Source organism: Talpa europaea (assembly GCF_964194135.1).
Source record: "Talpa europaea genome assembly, chromosome: 12".
Lineage (NCBI taxonomy): Eukaryota > Metazoa > Chordata > Mammalia > Eulipotyphla > Talpidae > Talpa > Talpa europaea.
Genome location: NC_140079.1, coordinates 15,425,865 through 15,442,324, shown reverse-complemented (window position 1 = coordinate 15,442,324; position 16,460 = coordinate 15,425,865). Strand labels below are relative to the sequence as shown.

Sequence of the window (16,460 nt, the reverse complement as noted above, 5' to 3'; positions counted from 1 at the left end):
TGGGATGCAACGTGAGGTCTCAGACCAGGGCAAGAAGGGAAGCACCTCGCTAGGGTAGGGGTTGGCACACTTTTTCTGTAAAGATACAGAAAACAGATATTTAAGGGTTTTCAGACCTTACACACATTGTGACAGTTCACAATCACGCAGATCTGCAGCGGGAGCATGAAAACAGCCAGAGACTCTGCACCAGTGGGCGGCCATGGCTGTGTCCCAATGAAACCATACACAACACACAGCAGGTTGGATGGACTCATGGGCCACAGCTTGTCAAACTCTGTCTTCAAGCATCTTGGTGAAGGTAACTAGAAACTAGAGAATGTAGACCTAAGGTGGGCAGAGGTAGGTCAACTCCAAGTAGGTGCTTGGCAAGAGCTGGGCCACAGCTTCCTTCCAGGAGCCTTAATGGTGCAGGTCGTTGAAGATGCCTGTTCCTGACAGTGATGCAGAGCAGTGCCTACTGTCTCTTAAACATCACAGCATTGGCTTAGGTTCCTAAGGATAGTAAGAGAAGGCTCTGCCCCATTCTTGGGACAGCTGTCATCTGAGGGGGATGTTGAGGGAGGTATTTGTGGGCCCCAGATGAGCCAGGGTGGCCCTCTGCAGTGTGGTAGCCTCAGCAGGGAGAAAGCAAGAATTGAAGGCATGGGGGAGCCTGTTCCTGGGAAATGGATAGTGAACAGACAGTCTGTCAGTGTGTGTGGGCTTGACCTGGCAGAACTGGGATGGTAAAGGAAAAAGGGGTCCTTTGTAATCATGGTGGTGAGGAGGTGCCACTTCCTCCTGTCTTGTCCTCACCACACCAGGATGTGGTGTGGAGCACAGATGAGGTGGTCAGGGGCTGGGCCTGGGCTGACTGCCCTGATGAACCGTGCTCTAGACAGACCTGGGGCCAGGCACTAGCCTCTGCTTGGCACCATGACCTTGGTGGTGGTTAGAACCAAGAACTACAGCAACCAGGCAAGTCAGAGGAAGGGTTTTAATTGTACCCCTGAGGTGCCCCACAGATCAGCTCAGCTTCCGCCCCACCAGGCAGAAAAGTCCCTCATTGTTGGCAGAAGAATAATTTTGAGTGATCACTTCAAATTGTTCGATGGTGAAGCCAGCCTTGGTCACGGCCTCCTTGATGACCTCTTGGTCCAGAGAGAGACTGGAGAACTTCTGCTCCCCAATCATGTAGTAGCTGCTCTTTAGGGCGTCCACAAGCACCAGGGAGCCCCCCGGTTTCAGGAGGCTACTCAGGTTCCTGAGGGCTTTGTGGTAGGTGGGGAGGTCGGGGCAGGCGGCGTCTAGGCACAGTGTGCTGAGCAGGCAGTCAGCCAGCGCCAGGCGGGCCGCACCCAGAGGCCGGGTCTGGGTTACATCACACTTGAGAACCTGCTTGACCATCCGCCTCAGTTTCTCCTCTTTCTCCGGGCCCTTCACTCTGAAACACATAGACCAACAGATGTTGTTTGCTACCCCGCTGGGGACCCCAGATACCTTTGGTCAGTGTTGTCCCAAATGCTATATCCTCAGGGTCATTTATGTGGTGAAAGCAAGGGAAAGACGAGGGCCCTTTTGGATAATTGACCGCATTCCCCTGCGCTAGGTTAAGAATCTTTATAAAGTGAATGGAAACTTATAACAAGGAAATGATAATAAAAATACCTACCTGCCTGTTTCTACCAGGGATTATACCCCACCCCAGCCACACTTCCTCCACCGCTTAGAATAGTCTCCAAATCAATTATTATTTATTTATTATTATTACTGCTACTACTACCTTTGTCCTCTCTGCCAAATGGCAAGGTAGTAGCTATTTGACCTGTCTGTATTAGGAATGATGAGTTTACAATAATGAAATGGTATTTTTGCAGTAGCTGCTGATCAATGACAGGTAGTAATAGCATCCATTTCCACTTATAGACATAGTTGACCAATGTCTCAGTGACCAGGACCCCTCCAGAGAGAACTACCAGAATCCAGGCTCCAAAAATTAGTGTAGAATGAGACTACATTTTCTAATGGAGATTATTTTCTTGGTAGCTTTGATAGGAATCCAATTCTTTTCGATCAAATCAACAGGGTCTCTTTTGAGAAATGAAAGGAGAAGAGAAGGCAAGAGCAGGTGATAGAAAGGAGGATCTTTTTGGAATTTGTTAGTGGGGAAATGAAGGAACAAGCCGACAAGTGAACAAAATTAAATAAGTGCAGAGTGTGCCCCAGAGATACCAGAGAAAGAAACAAAGAAGAAGAAGCAAGAAAAAGTTGGAAAGAGAAAAAGAAGCAGCAAGTCTGTGAAGTCACCAGAAGGCCACAGAAACCAAGTAGTGGGGTGATAACTGGCTAACCAGCCCTTGCAGGAAGTTCATAAACAAAGCAGAAGGATGCAAATCCAGGCTCCCGTTTCAGGGAACACACAGTCCATGGACTTCAGGAGAAGATGGCCATTTGGCAACAAGTTTTCATGGAGAGAGCAGAGGATGGCTCTTCACAGAGCAGGTAAAAGGGACTTACACTGGACCCACTTCTGATCATGAAGGAAAGTCAATGATTTACCTCCAGGTGGAATACTTTGAAATAATAGTAATTGGCTGTGGACATCTAATTTAATATTTAGTTAAAACCTTAAGTCTACTGCATATAATCCGCCTTTTACAAACATCCTTTATGTCTGTTACCCTTTTCCATTTAAGAAGCCTGGCAATAAGTACATGAAAAGATGCTTTACATTGTTTGCCATCACAGAAATACATATCATACCTTGAGACACCACTTCACATCCTGGGATGATTATAATCAAACATACAGATACTAAGTATTGACAAGGATGTGGAGATGTTAAGTACTGACAAGAATGTGGAGAAACTAGAACTTGCTGATGTAGACATAAAATGGTCCAGTTGCTTTGGAAAACAGCCTGGAAGTTCCTCAAATGATTAAACATAGAGTTACCATGTAATCCAGGACTTTTGTTAATAGGTATATACCCAGGGGAAATTAAAACATGCAGTCACATAAAAACTTGTGCATCAGTATTTATAGCAGTGTGATTTATAATAGCCAAGTGATGCCCATCAACTTATGAACCAATAAAATATTGTATATCCATACAATGGAATATTATACAGCAATAAAAAGGAGTGAACAATGGATATGTGCTACAATATGAAAGAACCTTAAAAATCATATGAAAGGGCCTCCCCGGTGGCGCAGCAGTTGAGCGCTGGGTTGCGAAGCTACCCGAAGCCTCTGCAGCGCCTGTTCGATCCCCGGCTGCTCCCCCGCCACCAGAGGAGGGTCCCACATGGCGCACAGACCTCCCCTGCCACCCGCTGCTCCCCTCAGCAGTGTACTTCAGTCTGCCTGTTCTGTTCCCCGCTCTGGCTCTGGTGAATTCTCTCACCCTCCCACGCTTCTGACTGTACCCAGTGCTTGTATAAATAAATAAAAATAAATATTTAAAAAAAATATGACAATGAAAGAAACAAGAAACAAAAGGCCACGTATTGTATATTCCATTTATAATGAATATCTAGAAAAGACAAAGTTATAGAAACTGAAGGCAGGCCAGTGGTTGCCAGGGGTTGAGAGGACCGGGGGAAATAGAATGACTGTTGATGGAATAGAGTTTTATTTGGGAATTATAAAAATGTTGGAAAATTGTGGTGAGGCTCTCACAATTGTGTGACGATACTAAGAACTATTGAATCGGACACTTTAAATGGGTGAAGTGTATGTTATGTGGATTTTATCTCAATAAAGCTGTTACATAAAGAGAGAGAAAGAGCAATTTGGGAAGGTATTGGTTTGTGGAACTCCTACCAACCGATAAACTAGAATATTCAGGGAATGAGTTACCTTTAATTGGGTCTGCATGTCCTTTTATCAAGAGTAGAATGGTTATAGGTGACAACTAGTTTTGACTGGTCTTGGACTTTTCTGGTTTAAACATTAAAAATCCCACATTCCCTATGTTTATAGCAGCTCTATTTACAATAGCTAAGCTTTGGAAACAGCCCAAATGCCCAAAAATAGATGACTGGATCAAGAAGATGTGGTCCATATACACCATGGAATATTACTCAGCATTCAAAAAAGATAAACACATGCAATTTGCTGCAACATGGATGGCGCTGGAAGGGATCATGCTCAGCGAAGTAAGCCAGAAAGAAAAAGAAAAATACCGGATGGTCTCACTCATAGCAGGAATCTAAAGAACTTAAATAAGGGACCATGAAAATGAATAACTATAAGAAAGGTAAAATCAAAATCAACAAACAACTATGAACCAGAGACAGTTTTTGAGGAGTGGGGGGCGGGAGGGGAGGGATTGGGGTCAGAATGGGGGGGGTTGCAAATGTATGGGGAATATAAAAATAAAATTTATTATTTAAAAAAAAAAATCCCACATTCCGGAGGACCCCCACTCCTATCCCTAGTCCTGGGCAAGCCAGGAAGATTAGTCATTTTAAAAGTAGAGAAATCATGGGCCTCCCCTGGTGGCGCAGCGGTTGAGCGCTGGGTTGCAAGGCTGCCCGCAGCTTCTGCTGCCAGTTCGATCCCCGGCCGCCGGCGAGGGTCCCACAAAAAAAAAAAAAAAAAGTAGAGAAATCAAATAAGGGATCAGGAAAAAAAATATAATAAATTAAAAAGCAAAATTAATAGGCAAGTATAGATCAGAGACATTCTGCGTGGGGGGAGGGAGGCAGAGGGATCAAAACAGGGGACGGAAGAGCACAAGGGACTATGGTGGTGGTGCACGGGTGACTTGGTGGTGGGAATTTTATGAGGAATACACCTGAGAAGAGAAAGCAAACATAGTACAAAAAGGAAGAATGATGTAAAAAAAAATATATATATATATATACACACATATATATCAGGCCACCCTGCCTGATAGAATGTGGATGATTTGACAGAACTTTCTAAGAATAGGAAGAAATATCTGCCCATTGTAGAAGTCGATGTGAAACATGGATTTGAATAGCTAAATTAACCTAGGATAGGAAAATGTCAAGTAACCAACCTGCCCATATGGATAACCTGTGTGTATGCAAAAAGCAGAGGAAGTGATGACATGATACTCTTTTGAATGTATTTAAAGATGATCCTCTCTATGGGGAGCCTTGTGGAAAGGTGTACTTAAGTCATTACTTCAGGAGCAAACCTCTGTACCCTATTGTGTATTAAGCTATTTTAAAGACACAAGTTACCACAGAACCAGTACTTGCTAGTCGGATGGTGATGGAAATTGTTCCCAAACTGTGAGCCACACTGTGAAGTCTAGAAAGCTTGCAGAGAATGTGCCAATTTGAGAGGGAAATTTGTTAGAAATACCCACTGTCGTGGATACCTGCCTGTCCTTGGATGCACAGCAAACATTGGTGAGCTCAGTTGCCAAGGCAGCTGTGTAAAGATTTCACCTCGGGGCTCCTCAGGGCCTGCAAGTACACCGCAGGGAAATGGACTCTCCTGGAGACGCAGGCAATTACCACTCAGCCTTGCGTTTATCTCAAGGGGTAAGTAATAAACACACACCAGAACAGCGTTATGCAGCTTTACAGAAAGCTAACAGCGGTGTGGCCATTTCTCGCATTCTAAAGATCTACTCTTTCAGATGAATCAATATGCAAAAAAGGGCAGCTGTTCTCTCTGTGACTATGCTGTCTATAAAAGCCTGCAGAGGCTGGGCAGGAAGAAGAGGATTGAGAGGATAAAGCATAGGACTCCTGGGAAGAACACTTGGGAAGAATGTCTTCCCAGAGCCCAGGTAATTATTCTGAGATTTAGAGGAGGTTCCTCCTGGCCTGTCTCTGCAAGGCAGGTGGTGGATCAGAATCCCCGAGACAAGCATTTTTCGATTACACTCACCTCCCCCAAGCCCCATCTCCAGAGGTTGCAGCAGGACCTCCTGAGGGAGAACCATCAAAATGTGTAAAGGAAATAAAAAGCTAAATAGGCTTGGATGTCAATGTAAGAATTGTAAGAGCAAGGGATAATCACTGTAAAGCTTCAGGACAGGCTGTGTCTGAATCGGGTAAAAGGCATTCTAGGAGAGGGAGTCTAGAAAGCGAAATACATGTGTTCATGTCTTTTACAAATGTTTTTTGGTAAAAAAAAAACACTTCTATTATGTTCCAGGAGGCATGCTGGAGAGTGGGGATACAAGGATGAACAAATGGGAAACAGATCCCATCCTCATTGAGACTATGGGCTAGAAAGAAAGAAAGACTTCAATGATCATCTACAAAGATGAAAAACTAAAACTGATAAATACTGGAAAGGAGAGTAATGTGGCACTACTGGAGGAATTTTGAGGTCTTGATTTGGTGTAGAGTATAGGGAAATCTCCTTCAAAAAGGAGTCAGGTTAGTTGAATTGTAGAGGATAAATAAGTCAATGTTAACCAGGCAGAGAAAGGAGGGAGAATATTCCAATAAGAGGAAAGAGCAGGGGCAAAGGTCATGTGGTGGGAAGAAGCACGGAGAAGTCAACTCCATGGCTTCTGGATTTCAGAAAGCAGAGCATGTGCCAGACAAGGGTAAGCTGTATGGACCATGTTAAGAATTTTGCTTTTGATCCTAAAAGCCACAGAGAATCATTACAGGGTATTAAGGGAGGAAGTGATGTTATCAAATCTACGTTTTTGATATGATCACAGTGGGACAGGAGTGGAGGCAAGGAAGAGGAGGGAGTGGGGAGAGCTTGCATCAGGTTAGTGGAAGACACTGGAAGAAAGATAATGGTTGGAGAGGAACTCAGGAAGTGGATGAACAGAACTTGGTGTTGGTCACGAAACATGACTGAGAGGGATCTGAGGAGGCTGGCTTCCAGGCATCTGGCTTGTCCAATTAATTATATGATGGTGGACACCTTAGGAGAGAAGAAGCCAGAAATGGAGTAGATTTGGGGAAGATCATAGCTCTATTCTGGGCACAGTGAGTTTGAGACATGTGAGTACAAAGTATAGTTGGGGAAATGATCAGTTGAAGGCTTCTCAATCCACCCTGTTGACTGTTCCAGAGAGGTGACACCACAGAGCACCTATTGAAGAGAAGGGTAGCCTTATAAAGGGCAGACACTTTTCCTGGGCATCATCAAACAATCATCATGACCATCAAGATCCTGATTTTGAGAATATTGACCTTTTTTTTAAGACACAAAAAATACAGACGTGCTCTAGAATAGAGGCAGCACACTTGTTCTTGGAACAAATTTGGTGCATCCATGTCTATTCTGGGCAAACGGCTAACATCTCTGTAAATAGATAAGAAAATCTTTGTAGACAGAACATTTACTTCAGAGAACTGAACTGACACCTTTATAGATGTTCCAGATTTCTTCCATCAAGTACATAGAAATAAGAGGAGAACCCAGGAGGGACCCCAACCTGCCCAGGCCTCTCCTGGCTTCTTTGAGGGCCAAGGAAGACATCTTGGAAAGCACATCTGTAACCCACTCCCACTGCAGCAAGTCTTGGTGCACCTACTGGGAAGCTGTTTTAGACATTGGTGAGTCTCCAACTGTAGAATGCATGCAGTACCTTGCAGATCTCCCTAAAACGCAGATTCTGGTTCTGTAGGTGGGGAGGGGCTGAGAATCTGCATTTCTAACCAGCTCCCAAGTGATGTGAAAGCTGCAAGTCTGGGGACCACAAGGAAATGTGTTAGAAGTCCCAGGAGCCAGAGGTGAACTAATGCTGTTTCTAAGGTTTCTTAAGATAAAAGCTCATTTTCCTCAATTCACGCTAGTTATGCCTTAAGCTTTCTGGCTTGATAAATGAAGAGTGTGAGGTGGGAATTTGGTACCAATGCCTTTCCACTTTTCAGATAGTTGTAAAAATGAGTGATATCTAAATGTATGAGTCACATTTCAAAGGTAGAGGAACCAGGGGCAGCTCAAATTATCCTTGGCAGTCATCAGCACAAGAAATAGCTCCAGGAGAAATAATTGACTATGGTTTGATAGAGGTATTTGAAGCTTCAAGAAAGACATCAGTTGAATGGGATCACGATCATTTTCAAAATAGATGAAACCACACCATCCAGCATGAGGATAAGTGTGAGAATGCAGAATGTTACTGCCAAAATTTCAGCTCCTTAGAAACACAGATTGATTGAGAAAGGACAGTGTCACATGAGCCAACTGTTACAAGCTACTGATTCTGGTGTAAGATAAGCAATGTTTTAGTATCCTGCTTGATTTTAAGGGTTCATTTCTGAACGAGATGGAAAGGACTATGATGTCTAGAGAAATTGAGGACAAAGTTCTAATGTCTTTATACATGATTTGGACCTCAGAAAAGTCTGTTGTCTGACAATATCTGAGTACTTTTTCATAAGCTTCCCTTGAAATTCTATAAATTTTAGGAAATTATTTATTAAGTAATTTGGGATATCATTCAAATCTTCCTAGTTACAGTTTTATTTTTCTAGTTAATTCCAATTCATACTGTGGCATCACATAGTTAATAGAAAATAGAAGTTTGACATTACTTCTACTTTGAAGAACATCTGTTTGAAGGCTACAAACAGCAAAAAAAAAATATCTAAGGAAGATGTCTACCAATTAAAACAGCATATGAAAGTAACCTCTCTCAGCATCCTACTAGATGACGGGAAACTTTTAAGCAATATTAGACAATTTTATGATGCTGTTCATGTGCAAGGGCAATAAAAATGCCCGAGTGTGTGGGCTTCAAAAGTATTTCATTTGTGTGGTCTTTTAAAAAAAAATTATTTGAAGACCTATTTAGTTGATTAAAAATGCATCCGCATTAAAGATGCAACAACTAGAAAATTCATATAAATGAGCATAAAATATACCCACATAATTGCAAATATGATTACAAACCAAAAAACAAAGATTCAAATTGATCTTAAAATTAAATATTTCAATTTCTTTAAAAATCTCTGATTTTAATGATAAACTCTGGGAAGAAAGATGCCAGAAGAACTCTGGGTGTCAAAAATTGTTAAATTCTTTGTATTACAAGGAAGAAAAAAATTACTGATTCTTACTGATCCTGATAAACTGACAGAATTTGTCTCCAGCTGATCTGCATTGTAAGAAATACTAAAAGAAGTTCGTTTGGGAAACAATGGTGGATAGCAGGCTGAAGAAAGGAATGAAGGCTACTAAGACAGATATGTCAGTGAATATAAATGACTTTTTATATATTTCTTTAAAATACTACTAACTGATGTGACTATACATAACTGTGACTCTACTTAAAGCTACTGAGCTATACCCTTAAAAATAGTTAAGATGATAATTTTTACTATGTGTGTATATTTAAATCTCAATTAAAATAAAATAGTAAAACACCAACAAATAAATAAAAGCACCAGAGGCTGCTTAAAGCAAAAATAATAAAGTAAGGTTATAGAATATATAGAGCAAAATATATAACAGCAATTACACAAGGGATAGGAAGGTATGTTAAAGGAATTACACTGCTCTAATATTATTAGAATATTGTTCATGAAGTAATGGTTCTGTTAAAAAACACGTAGCACACATGAAAAATCACATGTGTACATACATAAAGCACAAAAGAAGTCAAAAGAGGACAGAGAATCAGTAGAAGAGACAAATAGGAAGCTAAAAGTATATTTACTTACACTAAATGGAATACCAAAAACTATTCCAATAACCAAGAAGAAGCAGGAACAAAGGCACAACATGAAGGACACACAGATGAGACAACTAGAAAGTATGTGCCAAGATGACAGATTTAGACTCGACGTATAAGAGTAGTAATTACCCTAATGTAAGTGGACTAAACACTTTGATGAAAGAACAGAAATTGTCCAATTGGATTGATTAATGCAAGACCTACTACATGGTATTTGTAAGAAAAATATTCTAAGTATAAAAACACAGATAGTTTTTAAAAACAAAAAGATATAAAAAGAAATACCATGTATATCAGATACAATTGATGCATAATAAGTTACCCCAAATTAGCCATTTAAAATAACAAGCATTTATCTCACAGTTTCTGGGTTATTTATCCGGGTATATATTGGCTAAGTCCCTTTGTTGCGTGAAGCTGTAGTCAGAGTTTTAGTCTCATCTGAAGGTCCAATGGGGGAGGGGGAAGGGCAGGATTTGCTTTCCAGCTCACTCTTCAGGACAACTGAATGAGAGTGAGCTACCCTTTAGGGAAACTGTAGTCTTTTTGTAAACTAATTTCAGAATTGATGGCCCATTGTTAAAATTGAGTTACTAAATCCAATGGACACTCAAGGGGAGGAAATTAAATAAGATTGTGGATACTTGAGGTAAGGATTACTGGGCATGATCTTAGAGGACACATACCACCCCATGCAAACACCAAACAACAAATATCTGCAAGAAAATGACACCCCAATATCCTTTATAAATATAGACACAAAACTTCCAAAAATATATTAGCTTATTTCTCTGCATGATAGCCAAAAAGGTTAATTGGAAACAATTTATAAAACTCCTAGTTCACTTAAACTATTACATTATAAAGAGCAGTACCACCAGTGAGTCACCTTGACAATTTACTTTTTGACAATCCACTTTTCTACCAATAAGCCCATGTAGTGACAATATATAAGAAAATGATTAAAAGTGTAGATTCTCCTATTAATCTAGAAGTCAAAAGACCATTAAAAAAATATGGGGGGCAGTAGTTAAAGAAATAGAAACAGTCAGAAGAGAAACTGACTCAGGAAGAAAGAAAAGTTGGCAACTAAATGGGAATCAAATATCATTGCAAGGGCAGAGAAATGAATTGACCGTCACCCCCAAGAAAAGTGTGGAGGCAGGCACACTCCACAGGAACACCTTAAGACCACATGGTTTTATATTTATCCTTGGGATTCAGGAATACTACCTCCATCCTCCTGTTGAAGTTCAGAAACATGGAAATCACCCTTGACACCTCACTTCCCAGAACTGGTCATCACCAACTCTTCACCATTCTAACTCAAAAATTCATATTACAGTCATCTACTTCCCTCCATAATCTAGTGCAAGTCTGGAGTTAAATTGTCTCCTTCCTGCACTTCTCTTTCTCTTCTAAACTCCTTCAATCCCTCCACACAATAACCAGCATGATCTTTATAAATGTAAATTGTGACACATCTCCCTCTAGGTTATAGCTCTAATGCCTTCTCACTGCACAACTTGGCCTCCAAGGTCCTAAATGACTTGTACATAGTCTTGGCTGGCTAGCAACAGAATGGCACCAAAGTGGGGGAGCCCTGATACCACAAAGCTGTGGGTGAGGAGCTGATGTAGCCTCTTACTCGAAATTGTCCTAAACAAGGCCCACACGCGGTACCTGGAACTAAGAAGGTTGCATCTACATCTACTCCTCTTGGCTTAGTGTCCATCTCTTAAACTCTCCCTTCATCTCCTGTGCTGATGTGCGTATGCACACATGCACACACTCACACACACACACACACTTTTATCTCATTCTCTCATTCACTTTCAGTCTTTAGTCTCCATTTGGATTTATGTTTGGTGTCTCTCTGTCTCCCTTGCTTTTCAGCTTGGCTCCAGCATCATTCTTGGTTTAGAAAAACTGTCACCCAGTCACCCTCAGGAGGCAGCCCCCCCCCCATTTCACTACCTGCTCCCTTCGAGCTCACACACGTAGTTCACTACTGGGGTCCAGTCAAAGGCCCCTGGCTCCTTCTTCAGCCATTTCTCCAGCTCTTTCAGGTTCTGGTCAGTGTAGTCAGAGGCGATGATCTCCTTGAAGGACTCACAAGCAGAGAGGAGCTGATAGATGGTGGGTCCAGAGCCAATGTCAATCAGGAGGTCTCCCTTCACGCCATCTGGGGTGGGGGCGATTAAAAGGAGGGGTCAGGCGTCAGATGGCAGGAGACAGAGCTCATTTATATCACCTTTCTGGGATTATTCTAGAGATTCCCCCCAAACAGGGTATCTCTCCACTTACTCCTTCCCCCCAGGTCTCATTTTAAAACATTTTTTTTTCATTTTCCATTCTCCAATCCAGAGGGGGGACATGTTGCCAGCATATTTTTAGGTGGAAGCAAAAGAGAAGAATTCTACATCTGCTGTATAGACCCTTGATCCAGGAAGATTCCTACATAGAGAAGGTTAAAAACTATTAAGGAAGACTTTGGGGGAAAGTTAAAAGAATTTTAATTGAGCTTATATTATGTCTTTCTCCCAAAAAGTACCTCGTTTTACGTATATTTGGAGGTCTTTAACTCATGCATATTTATATCATCACTTTGAGTTAGAAATAGAACAAGCAGGGACCTCCCTGGTGGCACAGGTGGTTGAGCGCCACACTGTGAAGCTGTCCACAGCCTCTGCAGCGTGGGTTTGATACCAGCCGGCCAGGGAGAAACCCATATGGCATGGCCGACCTCTCCTGCCTCGCCCGCTGCTCCCCTCAGCAGTGTATTTCAGCCTGCTTGTTCTGTTCCCCACTCTGTCTCTGGTGAATCCTTTCACCCCTCCAGCGCATCTGGCCTGTACCCTGGTTCTTATGTAAATAAATAAATATTTTTAAAAAATAGAACAAGCAATAGAATCTCCATTTCTTAGGTGGTTCATCAAGGTGAGATGGCCAATTCTGCTAAAATCCCTACAAATCTAGGACAGAACTCCATCCTCTGATTTCCCTTTAGCCTGGGTATGAAAGCGCTCTGAAAACTATAAGACATATACATCAATGTTAGTTTTTTCCTACTTAAATAAACACAAAATGCCCAAAAGGGCTGTCAGATAACAATGACAAGACACTAAACCCACTTTGTGTCCTGAGACTCTGTAGAACTCATATTTTGGTGGGGAGACACACAGACAATAGATACACTTACCTACACAGAATATCCTGAAAAGGCTTTGCAGAACATGTCTAAGAATCTTATTTTCTGCTGATTGTTTGGACCCAAAGTTGTAATATTTTTCTAGATAATCCCGTGGGTTAAAGTGGCTCAGGTACGTGTCCTTGGAGGTGAAGCCAGAGTCCATTGTGCTTGCTCCAGTGCTCCAGTGCACTGCTCTCCTTCCAGTTCCCAGCAGCAGGAGTCACCTGCAGAAGTTGCCTTCTGAGTCTCAGGCTCTCAACTTTCCATCAGTTTATCCTATCCATTAGAGACAGCGGCTTGGTTAAATACTAACAGAGAAATACACCCAAAATGTTCTGGCCATTCTAGGATGTTATGAAATTCCTGGGAAGGGAGCCTAGGAGAAGGGGGGAGTGGCAGGGGAAGGGTCACGAGCTGCATGCAACACTGGCCAAGGGGTGAAGTTCAGCTCCAAGGGAAGAATCACTGGGATTGTGGGAAAATGATTTAACTCATTGAAGAACCCGTAAGTTCAGCAAGACGTGCCACACTCCCAGAACACCATCACTCTTCTCCTTCCTGCAGTGACTGTCCCAGAAAAAAGAGCCACAGAGAATCGTTTGAATTTAAACATGTGAAAGAAAGTAAAGAAGAGAAAGACAATGATAGGAAACGCATCCAGATTTAAGGAATGTTCACGAAGGATTTTCAGATGAAGTCTGGAGAGATGGTGAAAGAGCAATTTTAAAAAACAGGATGGGGATTTCTCCAATACCCAGGCTAACCACAAAACCCTCTCCTTGTCCTGCTTATGCCTCTCCATCCTAGCTCTGTCATCTGCAGCTTCAACCAGTGCCTCCAATTCTGAGTCTCTCTCAAGCACCTCCTCACACATTCAGTTAATCCAAATCCTGACAGTTCTTTCAAAGTGCATTTAAAGCCCTCCGCTGCTTTAGGAATTCCTTAAATTCCCTTTACTGAGCTCATACAGCCCTTAGCATGAGCTCCATTCAGCATGGACTCAGGAGAGACTGCGCAATGGACCTCGTGTTTTCCCTCACCCAGACCTCAGGGGGAAAACCTAGGCAGTTGCAAATCTCCCCCTCTTCATCAAACCTTGGGATCCCTCCAACATCCCCCATTGGCACAACCTAACACATAGAGGCATGTGGCGAAGGAGAATTGTGTTGGCAGAGTCCAGCTCTTACGTAACCAAATACAGAAAGGGTGGTTAGAGCTATGAGGCAATAAATTAATAACTGGCACAGACATCAATGCACATAATCTATTTATAAAGATAATTTTTATTGGTCAGCTTATTTTGTCAGGTACTATTCTATGTACTTTACAAATACTAACTTATTTAAACCTTATAACAGAAGGACACATTTGAAAGTCCAGTGAGTCCCAAACAAGATATGCAAAAGGAAACCCGCTCCTAGATGTTGTATTGGTGAAACTGCAGAAGGCCAAAGGCTATGAGAAGATGTTGAAAACATCTAGAGGAAAGACACAGGTTACCTTTGAAGAGTGACAGTGACACCGAGGGCTGACTTTGCAGGATAACACAGTGGAAGGCAGAAGACAGAGAACAATGTTGTCAGTGTGAAAGTCACTGTCAACTGAGAATTCTCTAACCAGGAAAGAATTGGGACATAATAAGGACATCTTCAATCAAAAAAGAAAAAGTTTGCCATTTGTAGTATTAGTAGTCCCCTCGAAAGGAAATCCTCAATGACCTATTTCAAACAGAAGGAATGTGAACCCAAATAGAAGATCTGAAATGCAAGAAAGAATAAAAAACCAAGGAAGCTGATAAAACACACACACAAAAATATCACAAATGATTAATAATAAGCAAGGTGTAATTAAAATATACAATAGCAATAGCCTGTAAGTTTCAGGAGATGGTGGATACCTGGAATTGAAGTGTTCTAGAGCTTTGTATTACTGAGGGAGGGTAGACTCTGATAATTGAATGATGCATATTGTAATTCTAAGCAGATGGTGCCCTGCCCATATCCCTTGTACTTGGCACACCTGTGCATGGTAACATTTTCCTGATGTGGTCATCTGAGACTCTGCTGAGGGCTTTCAAAGAAGGTCAGCATCAGCCTCCACCTAGAGCAGTCCAGAAAAGCCAAGGAGTTAATGCAGCGGCCTTCAGCCTCTGGGACATCAAAATTGGTGAATAAACATCCAAGCTTCCCTGTCCTGGGACAGGAGTGTTGAGACACATTCTCTCCCCTCTCCCAGAGGTGCAGGACTAAACCCTGGGTGCCCACAGCAGTAACTGGCTCATTGATCTCCATGAGCTTTCTGGCTTCACTGCCTTCCTTTCTTTTTCTGTCTGACTTTTCCAGTCCCAAACTAGTATTTCCCGAGACCCAAATTGTAGTGGCAGTAAGGCACAGGGCAGGTTCTCTCTGGATCCGGGCAGATGGTTAAAGGAGAGCCTTGGACCCCTCAGTGGCTTTTTCAGGCTTTTAATGATCTTTCTACAGCATTTGTAGTGAGGCAACCAGGTGCAGGGCAGGCAGGGGTGCCAGGGCCGAGAGGTTGGCAGGCCTCCCGCCCCCGGTGAATCTTCACTCTTTCTTTAGGCTTTCCCTGGAGTTCTCTAGTGGTCTCTCTCAGCCATTCTCAGTCCTCTCTCATAGCCATTGTTCAACATATTTTGCCTATGGTCTTCGGTCGCACCCATAAATGATCTGTATCTATGCTCAGGTGTGCCCACTTATGCATGCTCACACCATGCTCCAGGTGCCCACCATCAGGCACACATGCCCAGAGCCCACGCACCCAAGTGCCTCCTGCAGTCAAGGTCGCAGGTGATAGTCACAGAGGCCAAGGGCGCAAATGCCTGAGCAATCATTGAGCCTACACAAAGTAAAATACCTACACTTCCATTTTAGGTGCCCACAAAAGAATATAATCAGGGGCAATTAGTAGAGGAGGTGGATTAACCAAAAAAAAAAAAAAATCAATTGAGAAGATCAGAAATAAAAGAAAAAGTAATATAGATCTGTCAGGTCAAATACAAATTACAAAATAAGATGGTAATGATGAACTTAACATCTCAGTAAAAATATGAGAGACCTGTACAGGATTAATCAATTTGAGTTAATGAACATGCTAAAATACTACATCTACATCTAAAATACTACATCATTTTAAGTATACCGGCCTCCCAGGTGGCACAGAGTCTCAGCGTTATCAAACTACATGAGTTTTTCTACATGAGTTCTATCCCTGGCTCAGGGAGCTGACCCACATGGCACAGCAGAGCTCTCCTGTCTCACCCGCTGCTCCACTCAGCAGTGTATTTCGGTACATCTGCCTATTTTGCTCCCAGCTCTGTCGCTGGTTAATTCTCCCACTCCCTCCACCCCCTCACCTCTGGCTTACACCCAGTTTGTATATGCTCAAATAAATAAAATAAATCTTTAAAAAAAAAAAACGGAATACAGAGGCCACTAAACATTACCATTTACTACTTTGCTTTATAGCAAGCCTCAGTGTAGTGCACAGCACTGAAATAATATATATTCTTTGATCAAGGCAGTTAAGCTAAAAGTCAAAAGTAAAAGATAACTAGAGCACTCTTATGTGTTTTGAAATTTAAAAATGCAATAATAAGTAACCCATAGGTCAAAAACAAAATCA

At 42.1% G+C, this 16,460-nt stretch overlaps 1 protein-coding gene across 1 annotated transcript; it reads right to left on the bottom strand.

Moving 5' to 3' along the window:
* Positions 1-1,008: 1,008 nt before the first annotated feature.
* Positions 1,009-12,978, bottom strand: NNMT (nicotinamide N-methyltransferase; the record flags this gene model as incomplete). The annotated part of the gene is made up of 3 exons (XM_084251473.1): positions 1,009-1,426; positions 11,600-11,807; positions 12,825-12,978. The coding sequence occupies 3 exons, from the start codon at positions 12,976-12,978 to the stop codon at positions 1,009-1,011; spliced, it is 780 nt and encodes a 259-aa protein (XP_084107599.1).
* Positions 12,979-16,460: the final 3,482 nt, after the last annotated feature.